This window comes from Nanorana parkeri, unplaced genomic scaffold (genome assembly GCF_000935625.1).
Source record: "Nanorana parkeri isolate BGI_ZX_2015 unplaced genomic scaffold, ASM93562v1 scaffold1550, whole genome shotgun sequence".
Lineage (NCBI taxonomy): Eukaryota > Metazoa > Chordata > Amphibia > Anura > Dicroglossidae > Nanorana > Nanorana parkeri.
In genome coordinates this window covers 123838-140833 of record NW_017307818.1, presented here as the reverse complement: position 1 = coordinate 140833, position 16996 = coordinate 123838, and the positions used below count along the sequence as shown (strand labels likewise).

Below are 16996 nucleotides of genomic sequence, written 5' to 3'. Positions count from 1 at the left end.
ATAAAAGACACCAAGATATTTGAGCAAACATTTTTTTGTTTTGTTTTTTTTCGGTAGTTTATTGGTGATAGGATACATAGTAGCCAAGTGACATTTGTCAACAAAACAATCCACATTACAGCATGAAACAAAGCTCAAAAGACATAATAGTGCAGAGACATTAATAGACAAACATGCCTAATACCCCTAAAGCATAAGTGAACAATATAATCAAATAGGAATGTAAGGGGCAGTGCATCGTTAACTATGATAATCCTGGAAGCATACAGCAGCATCTCCCACAACAGGGGAGATGGTGACCTTCATGGAATAACATACTGGTATAGAGATGTACACCCCCTGATGAGGTGGCTAAAGGAGTCAAGTGGATGAGGGATGAATTAATGGAGTGAAACAGGACAAAGTTACAGTAACAAGGACATAAAAGGGAAGGGAGGGAAAGGAGACCTCTTTGCAATGGAGGGGGGGGGGGTACCCCACATTGGTGAACCATCCCAAAGAGAACAGGCTGTGCCTTTAATTAGGAACAGTCTATCACACACAGAGCACTCCCAAGAACCATAAAAAAAGTTTAGGGAGGCGGGTCTGCCAATTCATGTAGATAGCAATCTGTAGTCTGAAAGGTCTCAAGGTGGATGGTAATTGCTCCTCCGTGTTCTAAATGTTGAGGTCAAGTCTTCCATGCGTAGAATGTACCTCAGACGTAAAGTCAGGGGGTTGGTTTGTTTCCATTGTAGGGGTTTTAAATTGACAGAGACAGAACTGTCGGTGATATGAAGGATGCATGCAGCCAGTGGGACAGATCTGTCATGATAGGTTGTTTGATAAGCATTGATTCTTTAACTCAGAGATGTTCAGTAGCGCAGGCAACGTGACAGCATTATTTGCTTTTTTTAAGGGAGGACTGCTTGACAGGTTTTAAAAACAGTGACAGTGTTGCTTTATTAGCCAGTTCTAGTTTAAGGTATTACAACATTAATATAACATGTCTCAACCAGCAGAGTGTGTATGAATGGTCATTATTATTTAAATTAAAGTGTATGTAAGGTGAAATCTTTTTTTAATAGAATAAGGGAATGTTAGAAACCCCTGTTAGGTTTGTATCTCCAATAGGAAGTGCATCCTCTCTCTTTGCCAGAGACAATGGTGAGCATTGTCTCGGGTAAAGAAAGAGAGGGGAAATCCAACATTTTAGATTTGTCAAAGTAACAGGAGGTAAGGGCACACCTGTACTAGTCACAACTGTTTAAGGACCCATTCACACAGGTGGCCGTAGTGATCCTTGCCGGAGGAGCAAAATGTTGCATGCACACAGTACAGCCATGGCCAACTGGGACAGCTGTCAGATTTGTACTCTGTACAAATCAATGGCCAGTGCCACCTGTCTTCGCATGTAACCTATTAACCAAGCAGTTACATGTGAATAGACCTACTTGGCTTTACATACACTTTAATTCTAATGTAGCCCTGGGTTCAGGTAATATCATTGGTATATCATTAGATTCTGCAAATGAATCCATGGAAAACACACTTTGTCTAAAAACATTGGAAAGGAGCAAGAAACTTTACCTGCCATACTCATACTGACACACTCATAACAACCCATAATTGTATAGGGTAGAAGTTCTAATTCAGCAAAGTCTGGGGCAAAGCAGCTGTATGAGTGGCCCACGTATATATGGCAGTCACCTATTTAATTTTTGACTTTCTAAGAGAATAATGAAGCACCACGTTTCCTCTTATAGTATGTTTTCTAAGATGGAATATATTTTTCATATTCAAAATCTGCTTTTTCTTTTAAAGTACAGAGAACAAAAATAGATAACAAGAATAAGTCTACCCAGCAATAAAGGTATAGCAGTTCAGTTATGAAAATTGCAACTAGTTATAATTAGCATCAAATGTTTTTAGAGATGATTCTCCAAAATCTCCAAAGGTATCACATGGTCCTGAAGATCGAAAAATAAAGCTTCCAATGTCAAATATCGCATCAAAATCAAACGAATAATGTACAGTACGCAGCACAAAATTGTGGATGTATATAATTTGGATCTTAGCCTGAAAGGGAATGCAAACATCCATTAATCTATAGAATGTTAGAATACCATGTTTTATGGTGGAGAGCAGCTGAATCACTACTAGCTGTATGACTCTTGCTTGTATGTGTTAAACATGAATGATTGGTTTGTACTCATTACTTCAAGTGACTGGAATGCTTTATTAAAAAGGTAGGATTTCATGTGGGAAGATATGTCTTTGACGGCTACTGAAAAGGGGGAGGAAAAGAGCTTACTATACCACGCACACAGCAGCAAAATAGCTTTAGCCGACATGTTTATAACAATAATTGTTTCCCTCCTCTAAAGGACCTTGAGCTCATGCAGATGAGCCAAGCGTTGGTTCAGCTGAATTCTTTTCATATCAGCTATGTGCCAGTATAGACCTACTGCAGACATTGTTCAAAGTTTATGCATATAAGAGTTTTTCCTCTGGCTCTTGTGATCAAAGGGAAACCTTAATATGAATTACTTTCATATATTTAAATGGTCTATTTCTAAATTATCCCTATTCTTCATGCCATGCAAAGGTGAACTGCTATTATAAAGTCCATCTATACATGAGGCCTTGAAATTCTTGGTAACCTTGATAGATGGCATCACTGAACTCTGTGCACCATCATTAATCTTTTCCTAAGAAAAGATTTTTGTCCCATGGTACAACAACCCACAGCAAACAGCCATGTTGTCATATGTCTGCTTACACACCTTAGTTATAGTGGATTATTTTATATATATATATATATATATATACACACATATATATCTGTTCTTTGTATTGCCACATTAAATTGCTAATATGCTAATTTAGTTGCAAGCCACATTAGCAGCAGCAAAAAAAAGCCATTGCAGGGTCAGAATTGAGTTGTTTTGCCTATGGGTAAGTGAACAGATGCACATAGGATCTGCCCCACATCTACCTTACTGTGTATGTCTTGCAATGAGTAAAGTGACTCCACATTTAACAGTACAGGCAATGGTATTAAAGAATATAGCAATATCAGAGCAATCTTGTATCCAGCACTGTTTAAGTAGCTATTCTCTGTTTTGAGTCAAACATTCTGGTGTGTCCTATATTATAAATATATAATTGCACAAATATCACATTCCCTTTACTGGATACATCAAGCATAAGACATACATTGTAAAATTCTATGACTGAGTTCATAAAGTTTTAATAATAGATGGATTTACCCGCATCACACTGGGCAGGACAGACAATTATCATGCCTATAAACCCAGTGGAGGAGGACAATGAGCATTTACCTATTTATTGTCAGTCTGTTGTAAAGAAAGACCTTTCTTCACAGTCTAAAACGTCTTTCCTGTCAGTTCCGGTAGTGGAGACCAGTCCACCGAAGTTGCTCTTCATGCCTGTCTTGTTGCCTCCTTTCTCTCTGGCATCATCACACCTCACATCAATCAGTTCAGGGCCAGTGACCACGTTATTAGGATTTAACATTACCACTGATAGGAGAACCCACATTCCAGTACTGCCTTTCGTGGAACCATGGAGTAAGGTAAGCATGACTGCTAGTCCATTACTTTGCAAAAATGAGCAATAATTTCTTTATCAACACGCAGATGGTAGATGAAAACCATTTTGATTGTTTAATGTGACCAGAACTAGGCAATAAAGTTACTTAATGTGACACATTTTTCTTGGATGCTTTACCACATTTCTGTGATTTTATTACATATGCAAATTTCTCAGATCTTCTAGTGGCTATCTATCTCCCTGCAGGGCCCAAGAATAACAAGATATGCTGCAGTTTCCATTGGTTACAATAATCTGATCCCCTTTGTTCTCCTAGATCAAGATAGCAAGTGCCTCCAGCAGTCAGGGGTGTTCTGTATAGAAGAGTAAAGTGCTGTGTGCACACCACTGTCATCTTAACATGATAATCATGGTAGCTCTTGGGTTTCTAACAACTGGCTTAAGGAAGAACAGATATCTTCCTTGTCTATTTAGTACCACTCTCTGCTTCCCTCTCTGACAACTGCTGAAATAAAATCTCTGCTGAAATAGAGAACCTGTTGTTTTAAATCAGAGTCAGTCAGACCTGACCGCTAGAGATGGAACTGGGAAAGGTAAACAGTAAAGCCACATTCACATGATCAGGGACCTGTATCTTTGGATGCAGCACTGATTTGTCTTCTCTAGAGTTAAAGAGGATTTTAAAGACCAACTATGGACTCCCCTCTTGAGCCTTCTGCCCACAGCATGTTATGTTTTTTTTTTACTTACCCTTTTCTGATGTCTCTAATCGCCCATGTGAGATGCTGGGTCCTCGTCATTTCTTTATCGGGTGGTCCTGGATGACGGAAAGAGCAGCACTGATGTGATTAATTTTTTTTAGACTTTCATGGGTGACACTGAAAAATAAGAGAACAACCTGGAGTTAGGCTTTAAGCCACCATGAAAGTTGTAAATAATCTCTATGAATAAATAGACCAGGTAGACTTATTGGTGGTAAATGCTGGCATGGACATTGACAAGCACAGAGACGGCTGATTTGAACAAAGGCTGTCTTGTCTGCTTATAAGCCCACACACCAGCATAGAAGAGGCAGAGGTGAGAGCATGCACCAATGCCCCATCATTGTGCAGCATGACTAAGCCAAGTGCATCTTGCATATACATTGAGCGAACATATCTGACATCATGTACATTTAACTGCAAAACACCCACACAAAAGTTGTTTTAAAACATTAATACACATGAATACACTAAGCTGTTCCCATGTACATGCATATCTATTGTTTCCCATAACATACAAAATAAAAGATGATTAGAAATGGTAAATTATCCAGTATATAATGCACAAATGTAGCTCTGGCATGCATATGTGTGCACAGGGACCTTGGAGTGTAAGCTTAATTGGGGGAAGGGATATAAGCAGTTTATTATTCTTTCTCAAACTGCAGCAGAAAAGTGCCAGCAATATATACCTGTAAGTAAGTAAAGTAAAAACTAAATGTATAAACAACAAATTGGGCAACTACTAAGTCATAACCTTGCATTGTTTTAGCTGATCTCCTACTTCTATCTGATATAGAACTCTAAATGCTATACTTAAAGTAGTATTAAAGTCACTTTTGTTTTTACATATATCTACTGCTAGCAAGCAGTAGATATATGCAAAAACATTTTACAAAGTTACCAAATAGGTTATTACTATCTGTGTCTCCACCGCTCGCTCCCTTGTGCAGATCTGAAGATTCTCGAGCGGCCATGAAGGATGAGGAGGCGGGCACATGCGCAGTAGAGATTTTCGGCAGGGGGAAGGGGAGAGACACAATGTAAGTAAATGCACACGGCCGTGAGCGTGCACGTCGGACAGACACCGTGGGATACAGCAGTCAACGCTGGATTAGAGACTGGCACCAACACTGGAGGGACTCCTGAAAACTACTGGAAAGAAGAAGATGATCGGATCAAGAGGCATCATTTAAGGTAAGTCCTTAAAGCAGCATTGGGGGGGAATTGTGACTTTAATGTCACTTTAAGTGTAGCAGCAAAACCTCCTTTTTGTTATTTATGGATAGAGTAGGAAAGGGTTAAAATCTTTACCAGATTGTTTTATGCTGAGTGTTTCCCACTGGGGAGATTTCCCTTCATTTCCTGTCCTGGAGATGCAACAGGAAATAAAATGGAAAGTAAATAGATTTTTTACTTTAGAGTTGTCATAGTTGGAGGATATCCCCTCACTTCTTGCTCTGGCCACAACTCTAAAACTTCCCATTACTTTCTGTCTGCATCACAATGGTCAACAGGACAAATAGAGGGGTGAATCTCCCTAGTAGGGACACGTATTGCGATAAAAAACTGGCAGGGTCTAGCCCTTTCCTGTTCTATTTAACACTAAAAAATGCCTTTAAGCGCATTTTAAATACTAATATCTGGTGTTTTTACAATGAAGGTTCTTGTTCAGGCACTTCTCGGTATAGTTTGAGTATCTGTTCTTGTCTCTTTGTGATACTGCATTGTTGCACAGGCTTTCAGGTGAAACCACTAAGTGGCCATTTTATCGCACATTACAAAGGAATGGCTTTCATGTTCGCCTGGTCTCTGGCACTGTCCCCCAGTTACCTTGTCACCAATCCAGTAAAACGTTTTCTGGCTTAAATGGTGCTCAGCAGAGGAGGACCCATGATGTCATGAGACCCAGCTCAGGACACCTAGAAAGAAGGTAAGTATTTTTATTTATTTTTCCATAGCTCCATCAGTGTTTTTTTTAAAACTGAACCTGTCGTAAGTTTTTAACATGTAACGCTTAACATGGTTTCTTTGTATTAAAAATAAATATTCAGCTCTTCCATTCAGCAGTATCAAATGTATTATGAGAATTAAACCAGATATATACATTATTGTATTCATATGAGAGTACAGGCTTGAAATATTTTTCTGCTTTGAAAAGGCCATCATGTGCTCTTGACATTTAATGAAACATGTTTGTGCTAGTGAAATAGTCTGTTCTATTCTCTATTGTAAAAATAGGAAAATGGCTGATTTTCTACATTGTGACTATTAGCAGTGAAATAGCTGGATTTGCTAGTGTATGTATTTTTTATTCTGCCCTAAACAATCTGAAAATAATTGTAAAATGAATTCATGTTTGCCATTCCCACATTCTGAATATCTCAGGTAAACTGCATACAATGTTCTGCATTCCAATGCCCATTTACAACAAAGTCTCCATAATCTGCCTCTTTACAGTCAGTTACAATCTATGCCAAGCATATGCCATAAAACTTTATAATATGGATTCATCAGACAATTACACTTGTATGAAACTGGCAGTCAGCAGACAAAGAACAAGGAGTAGATGATAGGTTTCACTGAAGTTGCTACAATAGAGATAGGATCGTGATTCATATATTTAACTTGAAATTGTACCTCTGAGTGAAAATAAATATTATCATGAAGAATTGCAAAGTTACTCCATTTAAGTCTACATGACTAGTAAGAGAGATGTATTAATGTGGCCATTACACCATTTGCATTGCTTTAGCTATACATAGGTCTTATAGTGTGATTTAGAAAAGGCCACTATTTTGTGATTGGAACAGATGCATAAACATAATCTAACACACAGGGTTCACGTTCTAGCATAGGCCTGGTCTAGCCTCACATGGGCAGTTTTTACAAGTGAAGGGACCAAACCAAGGACTGAAAGATTATTTGTATTATTATTATTAATTATTATTAGGGATGTTCAGATATCAAGTACCATACTTGGTACAAGTACAAGTACATATGCAGAGACTTTTCCAGCTCAAAGACTAGACTACAGAAAAATTCAAAAGTTAGGAGGCAGCTGTAATTTTTTAAGGAGCATACGGGCCTCCTGGGATTGGTACATCTCTGTTTTAATGTATGATTTTTTAAATAAATATATATTTGGGATGCACCATTTTTTTCAAGTACAAGTACTGATACTTGTCCAAGTACTCATAGATACAAGTACTGATATATTGTTGTTTATTGTCATGTGACAGTTTTTCTAAAACAATACAGACTAATGATTTCAGGACAGTGGTGGACCGCTAGAGCTAGGTCCCAGGTGCAACCCTGGTAGTTCTCGTGAAAATGCCAAGTATCGGCACTGGTATCTGAACTGGTATCTGAACATCCCTAATTATTATAATTATTATTAATAATAATAATATTATTATTCATGATTTATATAGCACCAACAGTTTGCACAGCGCTTTACAAAATAAATGAAGACATTACAGTTACAATACAAATCAATACAAAAGGGTTAAGAGGGTTCTGCTTGTGAGAGTATTAACATAAACAAGTACAAGGCCCAGTCTCACCTCAAAATGACCCTGGCTGTCATTTAATCCATAGGACTTGTGGCATCTAGAGGCATTACTGGAAAGGGAAAACTTCAAATTGAAGATACCGTATTTGCCGGCGTATAAGGCGACTGGGTGTAGAAGACGACCCCTTAATTTTCCACTTAAATCATAGGTTTTGGGCTATACACGTCATATAAGACTACCCCACTTCCCAGGCAACACCATTAAAAAACATAATTGATGGATGTGCGGTAATACTGACTGTACGGTAGCTTCAGCTACATACGGTATGCCGCGCTGAGCCAATCACAGCGAGCAATGTATTCTATTAATGAATACAAAGCTTGCTTGGATTGGCAGAGGTTGTGTACATCGCTCGCCGTAATTGGCTCAGCTACTTTATGTAGCCGAAGCTACCGTACATACAGAATTACTGCACAACCAGCGGGCTGACAGATTAGGGATGTTCGTTTTGGGCCAGCTTGGCCTAAAAGATCTAAATTTATACATTGTATACCCTGCGTATAAGACAACCCCCGATTTTCGGGGGATGTTTTTAAGTATAAAAAGTAGTCTTATACGCCAGCAAATACAGTAGGTATTCAAGCAAAGCTTCTTTTTTTTTTTAACAATGTCGACCTCTTGATTTTAAACAAAAAAGAAAGAACAAGGGATCCACTATAATGAAATATCACAGAAAACAACACTCAGAATGCTGCTGAACTGTACATAATTTTAAACACTATGCCCACTAATGTGTTCATTAGTCAGAAAAGATTCTTGTGTGTCCCTGTCTGTTTTAGTTTTGCTGGACTTCATGGCTAAGCTTCACAAACTAAAAAATCCACTATTTACTGGGCAATGAGAAACTCTTATTGGACCCTGGAAGGGCAGTTGGTGAAGCTTAGCCAAAAAGTCAGAGCAAGTAACGGTCAATTGTAGAGGATAACAGATTAGGTTTTCCTTGGTAGTAAAAGTAATAACAGGCGTCATCCGGAGGTAGCAAGTTTACTTCAAAATTTTAAAATGGAGCATAGGTTCACATTAAGAATTGTTTTCTTTCCCCCATAAATATGAATGCCTTTTATCTTGCTCATATTCTGGAGAAGAAGTTGAGGCACTGCATTCCAGTTGGTACACATTCTAAATCCATCTCTCTGCGGCAGTATTTAGCTTTAAATAATATTGAAAAATAACAACCTCAAAAACTGTAATAGATGAAAATAACAATGGCTTATAATCCTTTTCAAAAAGGCTCATGGACTACCCCAAAAATGTTTATGCTAAAGACTAAAAATATAATGCCATGAGAATACATAGTACCATCAGCTATATAAAAAATGTTCCTAATTTTTCTCCCCATAATACGATCTAATGATCTTGCATACAATGCTATGGAGATAATATACAAAGCTCTTATTTTAAAAATGTTATCGTGCACCTGTAATGGTATAGAAAATATGCTGCAAAGGAAGATTTGGGAAAGTCCTTGCTTTTTTCAGTTTGAAGGTATTGTGGAAAGATGCATATTGTTTCCATGCTGCTTTAGGCAAGTTTGGTCAGTTAGAAAGATGTTCTGGCATGCTAAATGACAGTTGAACCTGTTACACTTAGCTCTTCTATAGGCTATTCTGGTGACACAGCAATGGGGAAAGGCAAAGATCATCATGAAACACAGAACTATAATAGGCCTTAAACTACACGTGTCAGTGCCCTTGTACTCCAGCACTGCAAAGAAGGGACCACAAAACTACACACCTTTAGCGTTCTCTTGTGAAGCTTGGAAACCTCAAGTGCTAGGCCACTGCAATGTGCAAGGTTTGACAACTCCTGGCAGTATTGGCCCATTATTATGAATGGCAGAAAATGGAGGTGAGAGGTGGCAAGCATAATGATTACCAGGTTTAATGCAAAGTTAAACCTTGCAGATTAGAGCAGCATAGAATTCAAGGCCCTTGGGTTTCCGAGAAGAACACCTAAAAGTTTTTCTACAGGCACTGCTTAGAACCTGAATCACTGTACAGCCTATTCAATACCATTAAGAAACTGACAAGTACAGTTACAAAACTATTGCCTCATAATGACAGTAAACTGAACCTGTCGTAAGTTTTTAACATGTAACGCTTAACATGGTTTCTTTGTATTAAAAATAAATATTCAGCTCTTCCATTCAGCAGTATCAAATGTATTATGAGAATTAAACCAGATATATACATTATTGTATTCATATGAGAGTACAGGCTTGAAATATTTTTCTGCTTTGAAAAGGCCATCATGTGCTCTTGACATTTAATGAAACATGTTTGTGCTAGTGAAATAGTCTGTTCTATTCTCTATTGTAAAAATAGGAAAATGGCTGATTTTCTACATTGTGACTATTAGCAGTGAAATAGCTGGATTTGCTAGTGTATGTATTTTTTATTCTGCCCTAAACAATCTGAAAATAATTGTAAAATGAATTCATGTTTGCCATTCCCACATTCTGAATATCTCAGGTAAACTGCATACAATGTTCTGCATTCCAATGCCCATTTACAACAAAGTCTCCATAATCTGCCTCTTTACAGTCAGTTACAATCTATGCCAAGCATATGCCATAAAACTTTATAATATGGATTCATCAGACAATTACACTTGTATGAAACTGGCAGTCAGCAGACAAAGAACAAGGAGTAGATGATAGGTTTCACTGAAGTTGCTACAATAGAGATAGGATCGTGATTCATATATTTAACTTGAAATTGTACCTCTGAGTGAAAATAAATATTATCATGAAGAATTGCAAAGTTACTCCATTTAAGTCTACATGACTAGTAAGAGAGATGTATTAATGTGGCCATTACACCATTTGCATTGCTTTAGCTATACATAGGTCTTATAGTGTGATTTAGAAAAGGCCACTATTTTGTGATTGGAACAGATGCATAAACATAATCTAACACACAGGGTTCACGTTCTAGCATAGGCCTGGTCTAGCCTCACATGGGCAGTTTTTACAAGTGAAGGGACCAAACCAAGGACTGAAAGATTATTTGTATTATTATTATTAATTATTATTAGGGATGTTCAGATATCAAGTACCATACTTGGTACAAGTACAAGTACATATGCAGAGACTTTTCCAGCTCAAAGACTAGACTACAGAAAAATTCAAAAGTTAGGAGGCAGCTGTAATTTTTTAAGGAGCATACGGGCCTCCTGGGATTGGTACATCTCTGTTTTAATGTATGATTTTTTAAATAAATATATATTTGGGATGCACCATTTTTTTCAAGTACAAGTACTGATACTTGTCCAAGTACTCATAGATACAAGTACTGATATATTGTTGTTTATTGTCATGTGACAGTTTTTCTAAAACAATACAGACTAATGATTTCAGGACAGTGGTGGACCGCTAGAGCTAGGTCCCAGGTGCAACCCTGGTAGTTCTCGTGAAAATGCCAAGTATCGGCACTGGTATCTGAACTGGTATCTGAACATCCCTAATTATTATAATTATTATTAATAATAATAATATTATTATTCATGATTTATATAGCACCAACAGTTTGCACAGCGCTTTACAAAATAAATGAAGACATTACAGTTACAATACAAATCAATATCAGTTTTTCTAAAACAATACAGACTAATGATTTCAGGACAGTGGTGGACCGCTAGAGCTAGGTCCCAGGTGCAACCCTGGTAGTTCTCGTGAAAATGCCAAGTATCGGCACTGGTATCTGAACTGGTATCTGAACATCCCTAATTATTATAATTATTATTAATAATAATAATATTATTATTCATGATTTATATAGCACCAACAGTTTGCACAGCGCTTTACAAAATAAATGAAGACATTACAGTTACAATACAAATCAATACAAAAGGGTTAAGAGGGTTCTGCTTGTGAGAGTATTAACATAAACAAGTACAAGGCCCAGTCTCACCTCAAAATGACCCTGGCTGTCATTTAATCCATAGGACTTGTGGCATCTAGAGGCATTACTGGAAAGGGAAAACTTCAAATTGAAGATACCGTATTTGCCGGCGTATAAGGCGACTGGGTGTAGAAGACGACCCCTTAATTTTCCACTTAAATCATAGGTTTTGGGCTATACACGTCATATAAGACTACCCCACTTCCCAGGCAACACCATTAAAAAACATAATTGATGGATGTGCGGTAATACTGTATGTACGGTAGCTTCAGCTACATACGGTATGCCGCGCTGAGCCAATCACAGCGAGCAATGTATTCTATTAATGAATACAAAGCTTGCTTGGATTGGCAGAGGTTGTGTACATCGCTCGCCGTAATTGGCTCAGCTACTTTATGTAGCCGAAGCTACCGTACATACAGAATTACTGCACAACCAGCGGGCTGACAGATTAGGGATGTTCGTTTTGGGCCAGCTTGGCCTAAAAGATCTAAATTTATACATTGTATACCCTGCGTATAAGACAACCCCCGATTTTCGGGGGATGTTTTTAAGTATAAAAAGTAGTCTTATACGCCAGCAAATACAGTAGGTATTCAAGCAAAGCTTCTTTTTTTTTTTAACAATGTCGACCTCTTGATTTTAAACAAAAAAGAAAGAACAAGGGATCCACTATAATGAAATATCACAGAAAACAACACTCAGAATGCTGCTGAACTGTACATAATTTTAAACACTATGCCCACTAATGTGTTCATTAGTCAGAAAAGATTCTTGTGTGTCCCTGTCTGTTTTAGTTTTGCTGGACTTCATGGCTAAGCTTCACAAACTAAAAAATCCACTATTTACTGGGCAATGAGAAACTCTTATTGGACCCTGGAAGGGCAGTTGGTGAAGCTTAGCCAAAAAGTCAGAGCAAGTAACGGTCAATTGTAGAGGATAACAGATTAGGTTTTCCTTGGTAGTAAAAGTAATAACAGGCGTCATCCGGAGGTAGCAAGTTTACTTCAAAATTTTAAAATGGAGCATAGGTTCACATTAAGAATTGTTTTCTTTCCCCCATAAATATGAATGCCTTTTATCTTGCTCATATTCTGGAGAAGAAGTTGAGGCACTGCATTCCAGTTGGTACACATTCTAAATCCATCTCTCTGCGGCAGTATTTAGCTTTAAATAATATTGAAAAATAACAACCTCAAAAACTGTAATAGATGAAAATAACAATGGCTTATAATCCTTTTCAAAAAGGCTCATGGACTACCCCAAAAATGTTTATGCTAAAGACTAAAAATATAATGCCATGAGAATACATAGTACCATCAGCTATATAAAAAATGTTCCTAATTTTTCTCCCCATAATACGATCTAATGATCTTGCATACAATGCTATGGAGATAATATACAAAGCTCTTATTTTAAAAATGTTATCGTGCACCTGTAATGGTATAGAAAATATGCTGCAAAGGAAGATTTGGGAAAGTCCTTGCTTTTTTCAGTTTGAAGGTATTGTGGAAAGATGCATATTGTTTCCATGCTGCTTTAGGCAAGTTTGGTCAGTTAGAAAGATGTTCTGGCATGCTAAATGACAGTTGAACCTGTTACACTTAGCTCTTCTATAGGCTATTCTGGTGACACAGCAATGGGGAAAGGCAAAGATCATCATGAAACACAGAACTATAATAGGCCTTAAACTACACGTGTCAGTGCCCTTGTACTCCAGCACTGCAAAGAAGGGACCACAAAACTACACACCTTTAGCGTTCTCTTGTGAAGCTTGGAAACCTCAAGTGCTAGGCCACTGCAATGTGCAAGGTTTGACAACTCCTGGCAGTATTGGCCCATTATTATGAATGGCAGAAAATGGAGGTGAGAGGTGGCAAGCATAATGATTACCAGGTTTAATGCAAAGTTAAACCTTGCAGATTAGAGCAGCATAGAATTCAAGGCCCTTGGGTTTCCGAGAAGAACACCTAAAAGTTTTTCTACAGGCACTGCTTAGAACCTGAATCACTGTACAGCCTATTCAATACCATTAAGAAACTGACAAGTACAGTTACAAAACTATTGCCTCATAATGACAGAATTGTATAAGCCTCTACATACCACAGAATTACTGCTAATTTATTTTTTTAAGCCATTGGTTACATAAAGTTGCTTTAAAATATTATTATTTGTATTTCTTTTAAAACTATCATTTTTAGCAGCTAGTAAACTCCACTCAGTATTCTACTCCATGCTATACAATGTTTGTTATTTATTTATGCTATGTGATTGCTCCTAAATTGCATATTCTGTATGTTCACTTCCAGGTTGCCCCCAGAGGTGGATCCCGTGACAGTGTTTGCCTCACTTTCTCCAGAAGGTCTTCTCATTATCGAGGCTCCACTTGTCCCTCCCTACCACCAGCAAGGAGATGAAACATACAACTATGAGCTGCCTCTTGACCCCCAAGAAGTCGTTTCTTCCTAAACTTTGTCTCCTGAAATGTTCTCTCAAGAGTCTCCAAAAAAGTGCATTTGATTTCATGTTTCTTTTTATAATCTGTAAACCATTTTTGGAGCTCAACAATCATAGACAACCCCTGGGACAAAATGCACTAGTTGGGCTTTAGCTGAAGTAAAGGCATAGCCTGTTTTGGATTTATACATCATATGGATTAAAATTTTATACATAGGCAAAAAAAAAAAAACAATTGCCAATTAATAGAAACACATTAGTCTTTATCTGTATACTGAACATCTTTTTTTCTAAAGTAGGTGTGCCATTTTTACAAAAAAGGTTGTGTGTGGTCAGTTGGAGACAAAACGAATTACACAGAAAGTATGTTGTCATCCCAATCACAAGTATGCTCCAACAAAGAATATAAGATCATTATTCTCTTTATGAACAATCCATGCTAGATATGCATGTAATTACATATTTTGAAGCAGAAACCCACAACACCCAATCTTAACTGCAACTATACAGTATAGTCATACTGACAAAATACAATATAGGCATAGAAACAAGTTCTGTAAGTTTACATTTTTAAGAAATAATATTGTATCCATTTCATGACTTCAAGAACGAAATTAGCATACAAGACTGCAAATGGGTTTAAACACTATAGAACAATGGCAACAGTCAGAAGGGCATTTAAATATAGGGCAGTACCCATCAGCATGTTATATTCAATGTGTTGTTGTAAAGCGAGGCCTATACAAGCAGTTCACAGGTAACTAGCTAATGATTACAAAAAGCCGCTCAAGTCATAATTACAGAAAATAGACCAATTTGCAGCACAAATGCATATTCTTGAGGTCTTACATGCTCTTTAATTTTTGTCTGTATACTTTACTTGAGATCACAAAAGCTGAGCTTTTCCATTGTGCACTGTGGAAGGATATAGAAAATTAGCTTACCTAGTGTGTGACATAACTAGGTTTGTATGTACTGTATATTGGAAGTTTTAAAGGGTGTTCTTTTTCATTCATTTGTCATGCTATAATTATGAAGATTAAATATTTATAAACTTCTATGGAATGTGTGTTTGGATTTTATTCAATTAGATATGAATGACAGTTATCCATTGAACTTCTTAAGGACTCTGTTAGGCAATATTTGGCTCTAAACATGGTCACATTGCCTAACCACATTATAATTAACAAATCACCTCCAGTCCAAAAAAAAATGTGTTTTGTGGTGTCTTGTGCCTCATGCAGAGATGAAGTGTGAATTTGTTTACCTTTGTATGGCCTCTTCTCTCCACCAGACATGTGCACTGCCAAAAAATTTGTTTAGTTTCGTTTCGTTTTAAATTCGAATTTGTGTTATTTCGTTTTTTGGGATTCGGGTGTGAAAGTCAATTCGGATTCGGAATTCGGATTCGGACGAAATTCGGGAGCGGTAGGTCGAACGTTCGTTTCGTTTTCTGTTCTTATTTGTTTCCTTATTCGTTTCGTTCGTTCGTGACATTTGAGGGGGAAAAAATATTTTTCTCCTTCTCTAATGTCACTTTGCTCCAACGAACGAAACGAATAAGAACCCAGAAAGAAACGAACGTTCGAACTACCGCTACTGAATTTCGGAAATGGAAATTCGGATTCGTTTGCATTCGTTATGTCTGTAATTCGGAATTCGGATACATCCGAATGTCTGAATTTCCGAAAATTCGTCCGAATTTCGATTCGGAACGAAACGAATCGCACATGTCTACTCTCCAGTGTGTCATAGCTGGAAGGTCCAAATTAGGACATAAATCCAGGTCTACATTATGCAATGCAAGCTTTCAGTGCTGCGATATTTGTAAACTATTGTGCTAATCATTAGCAAAAGGTAGTGAAGGACTGGGCACATTTATTTTCTTTATTATTTATATAGTGCTGACAATTTTAAGCAGCGCTTAACACTGATGTGCACATTCACATCAGTCCCTGCCCTCAAGGAGCTTACAAGCTAAGGTCCCTGTCTCACTTGCATATGAGAGCCAATTGACCTAACAGCATGTCTTTGGATTGTGGGAGGAAACCCATGAAAGCACAGGGAGAACATGCAAACACCTTGCAGACAGTGTCCTGACCGGGATATGAACCAGGGTCCCTTAGTGCTGCAAGGCAGAAGTGCTAACCACTGTACCACTGTGCCACCACATGCAACATTGTTTTTAAGGGTGTTAGGTAGTAAGCTGCACATTGACTGCACATTGAGGAACCTGGACTTGGGGCAGCAGAGAGAGTAAATCTGGCCCTGGAGAAGGAGATATCTGAGAGAGACACACAGAGCACAGTGACAGAGAGGAGGTCTACAGACACAACAAGTGCAGGAGATCTCCCTCACACACACAGACACACAGAACACAGTGACAGAGAGAAGGTCTACAGACAACAAGTGCAGGATATCTCCCTCACACACAGAACACAGTGACAGAGAGAAAGTCTACAGACACAAGTGCAGGAGATCTCCCTCACACACAGACACATAGAAAACAGTGACAGAGAGAAAGTCTACAGACTCAACAAGTGCAGGAGATCTCCCTCACACACAGAACACAGTCGCAGAGAGAAGGTCTACAGACACAACATGTGCAGGAGACCTCCATCACACACACACACACACACACACACACACACAGACACACACAGAGCTAAGAGGAGATCGCCCACACACACAAAGCTATGAGATGTGATGATGACTCATAGGGAGGAGTTCTCTTCTCTGCTCTCTC

General features: G+C 38.0%; 1 protein-coding gene across 1 annotated transcript in view; it reads left to right on the top strand.

The window, feature by feature from the left end:
* HSPB8 (heat shock protein family B (small) member 8) overlaps window positions 1–15040 on the top strand; it is a 44816-nt gene extending 29776 nt beyond the window's left edge. Inside the window, exon 3 of the mRNA XM_018570531.1 lies at window positions 14103–15040. Coding sequence (XP_018426033.1) covers window positions 14103–14262 — 160 coding nt within the window. The 3' untranslated portion in view covers window positions 14263–15040. The remainder of the gene's footprint in view (window positions 1–14102) is intronic.
* The last annotated feature ends 1956 nt before the right edge of the window (window positions 15041–16996 follow it).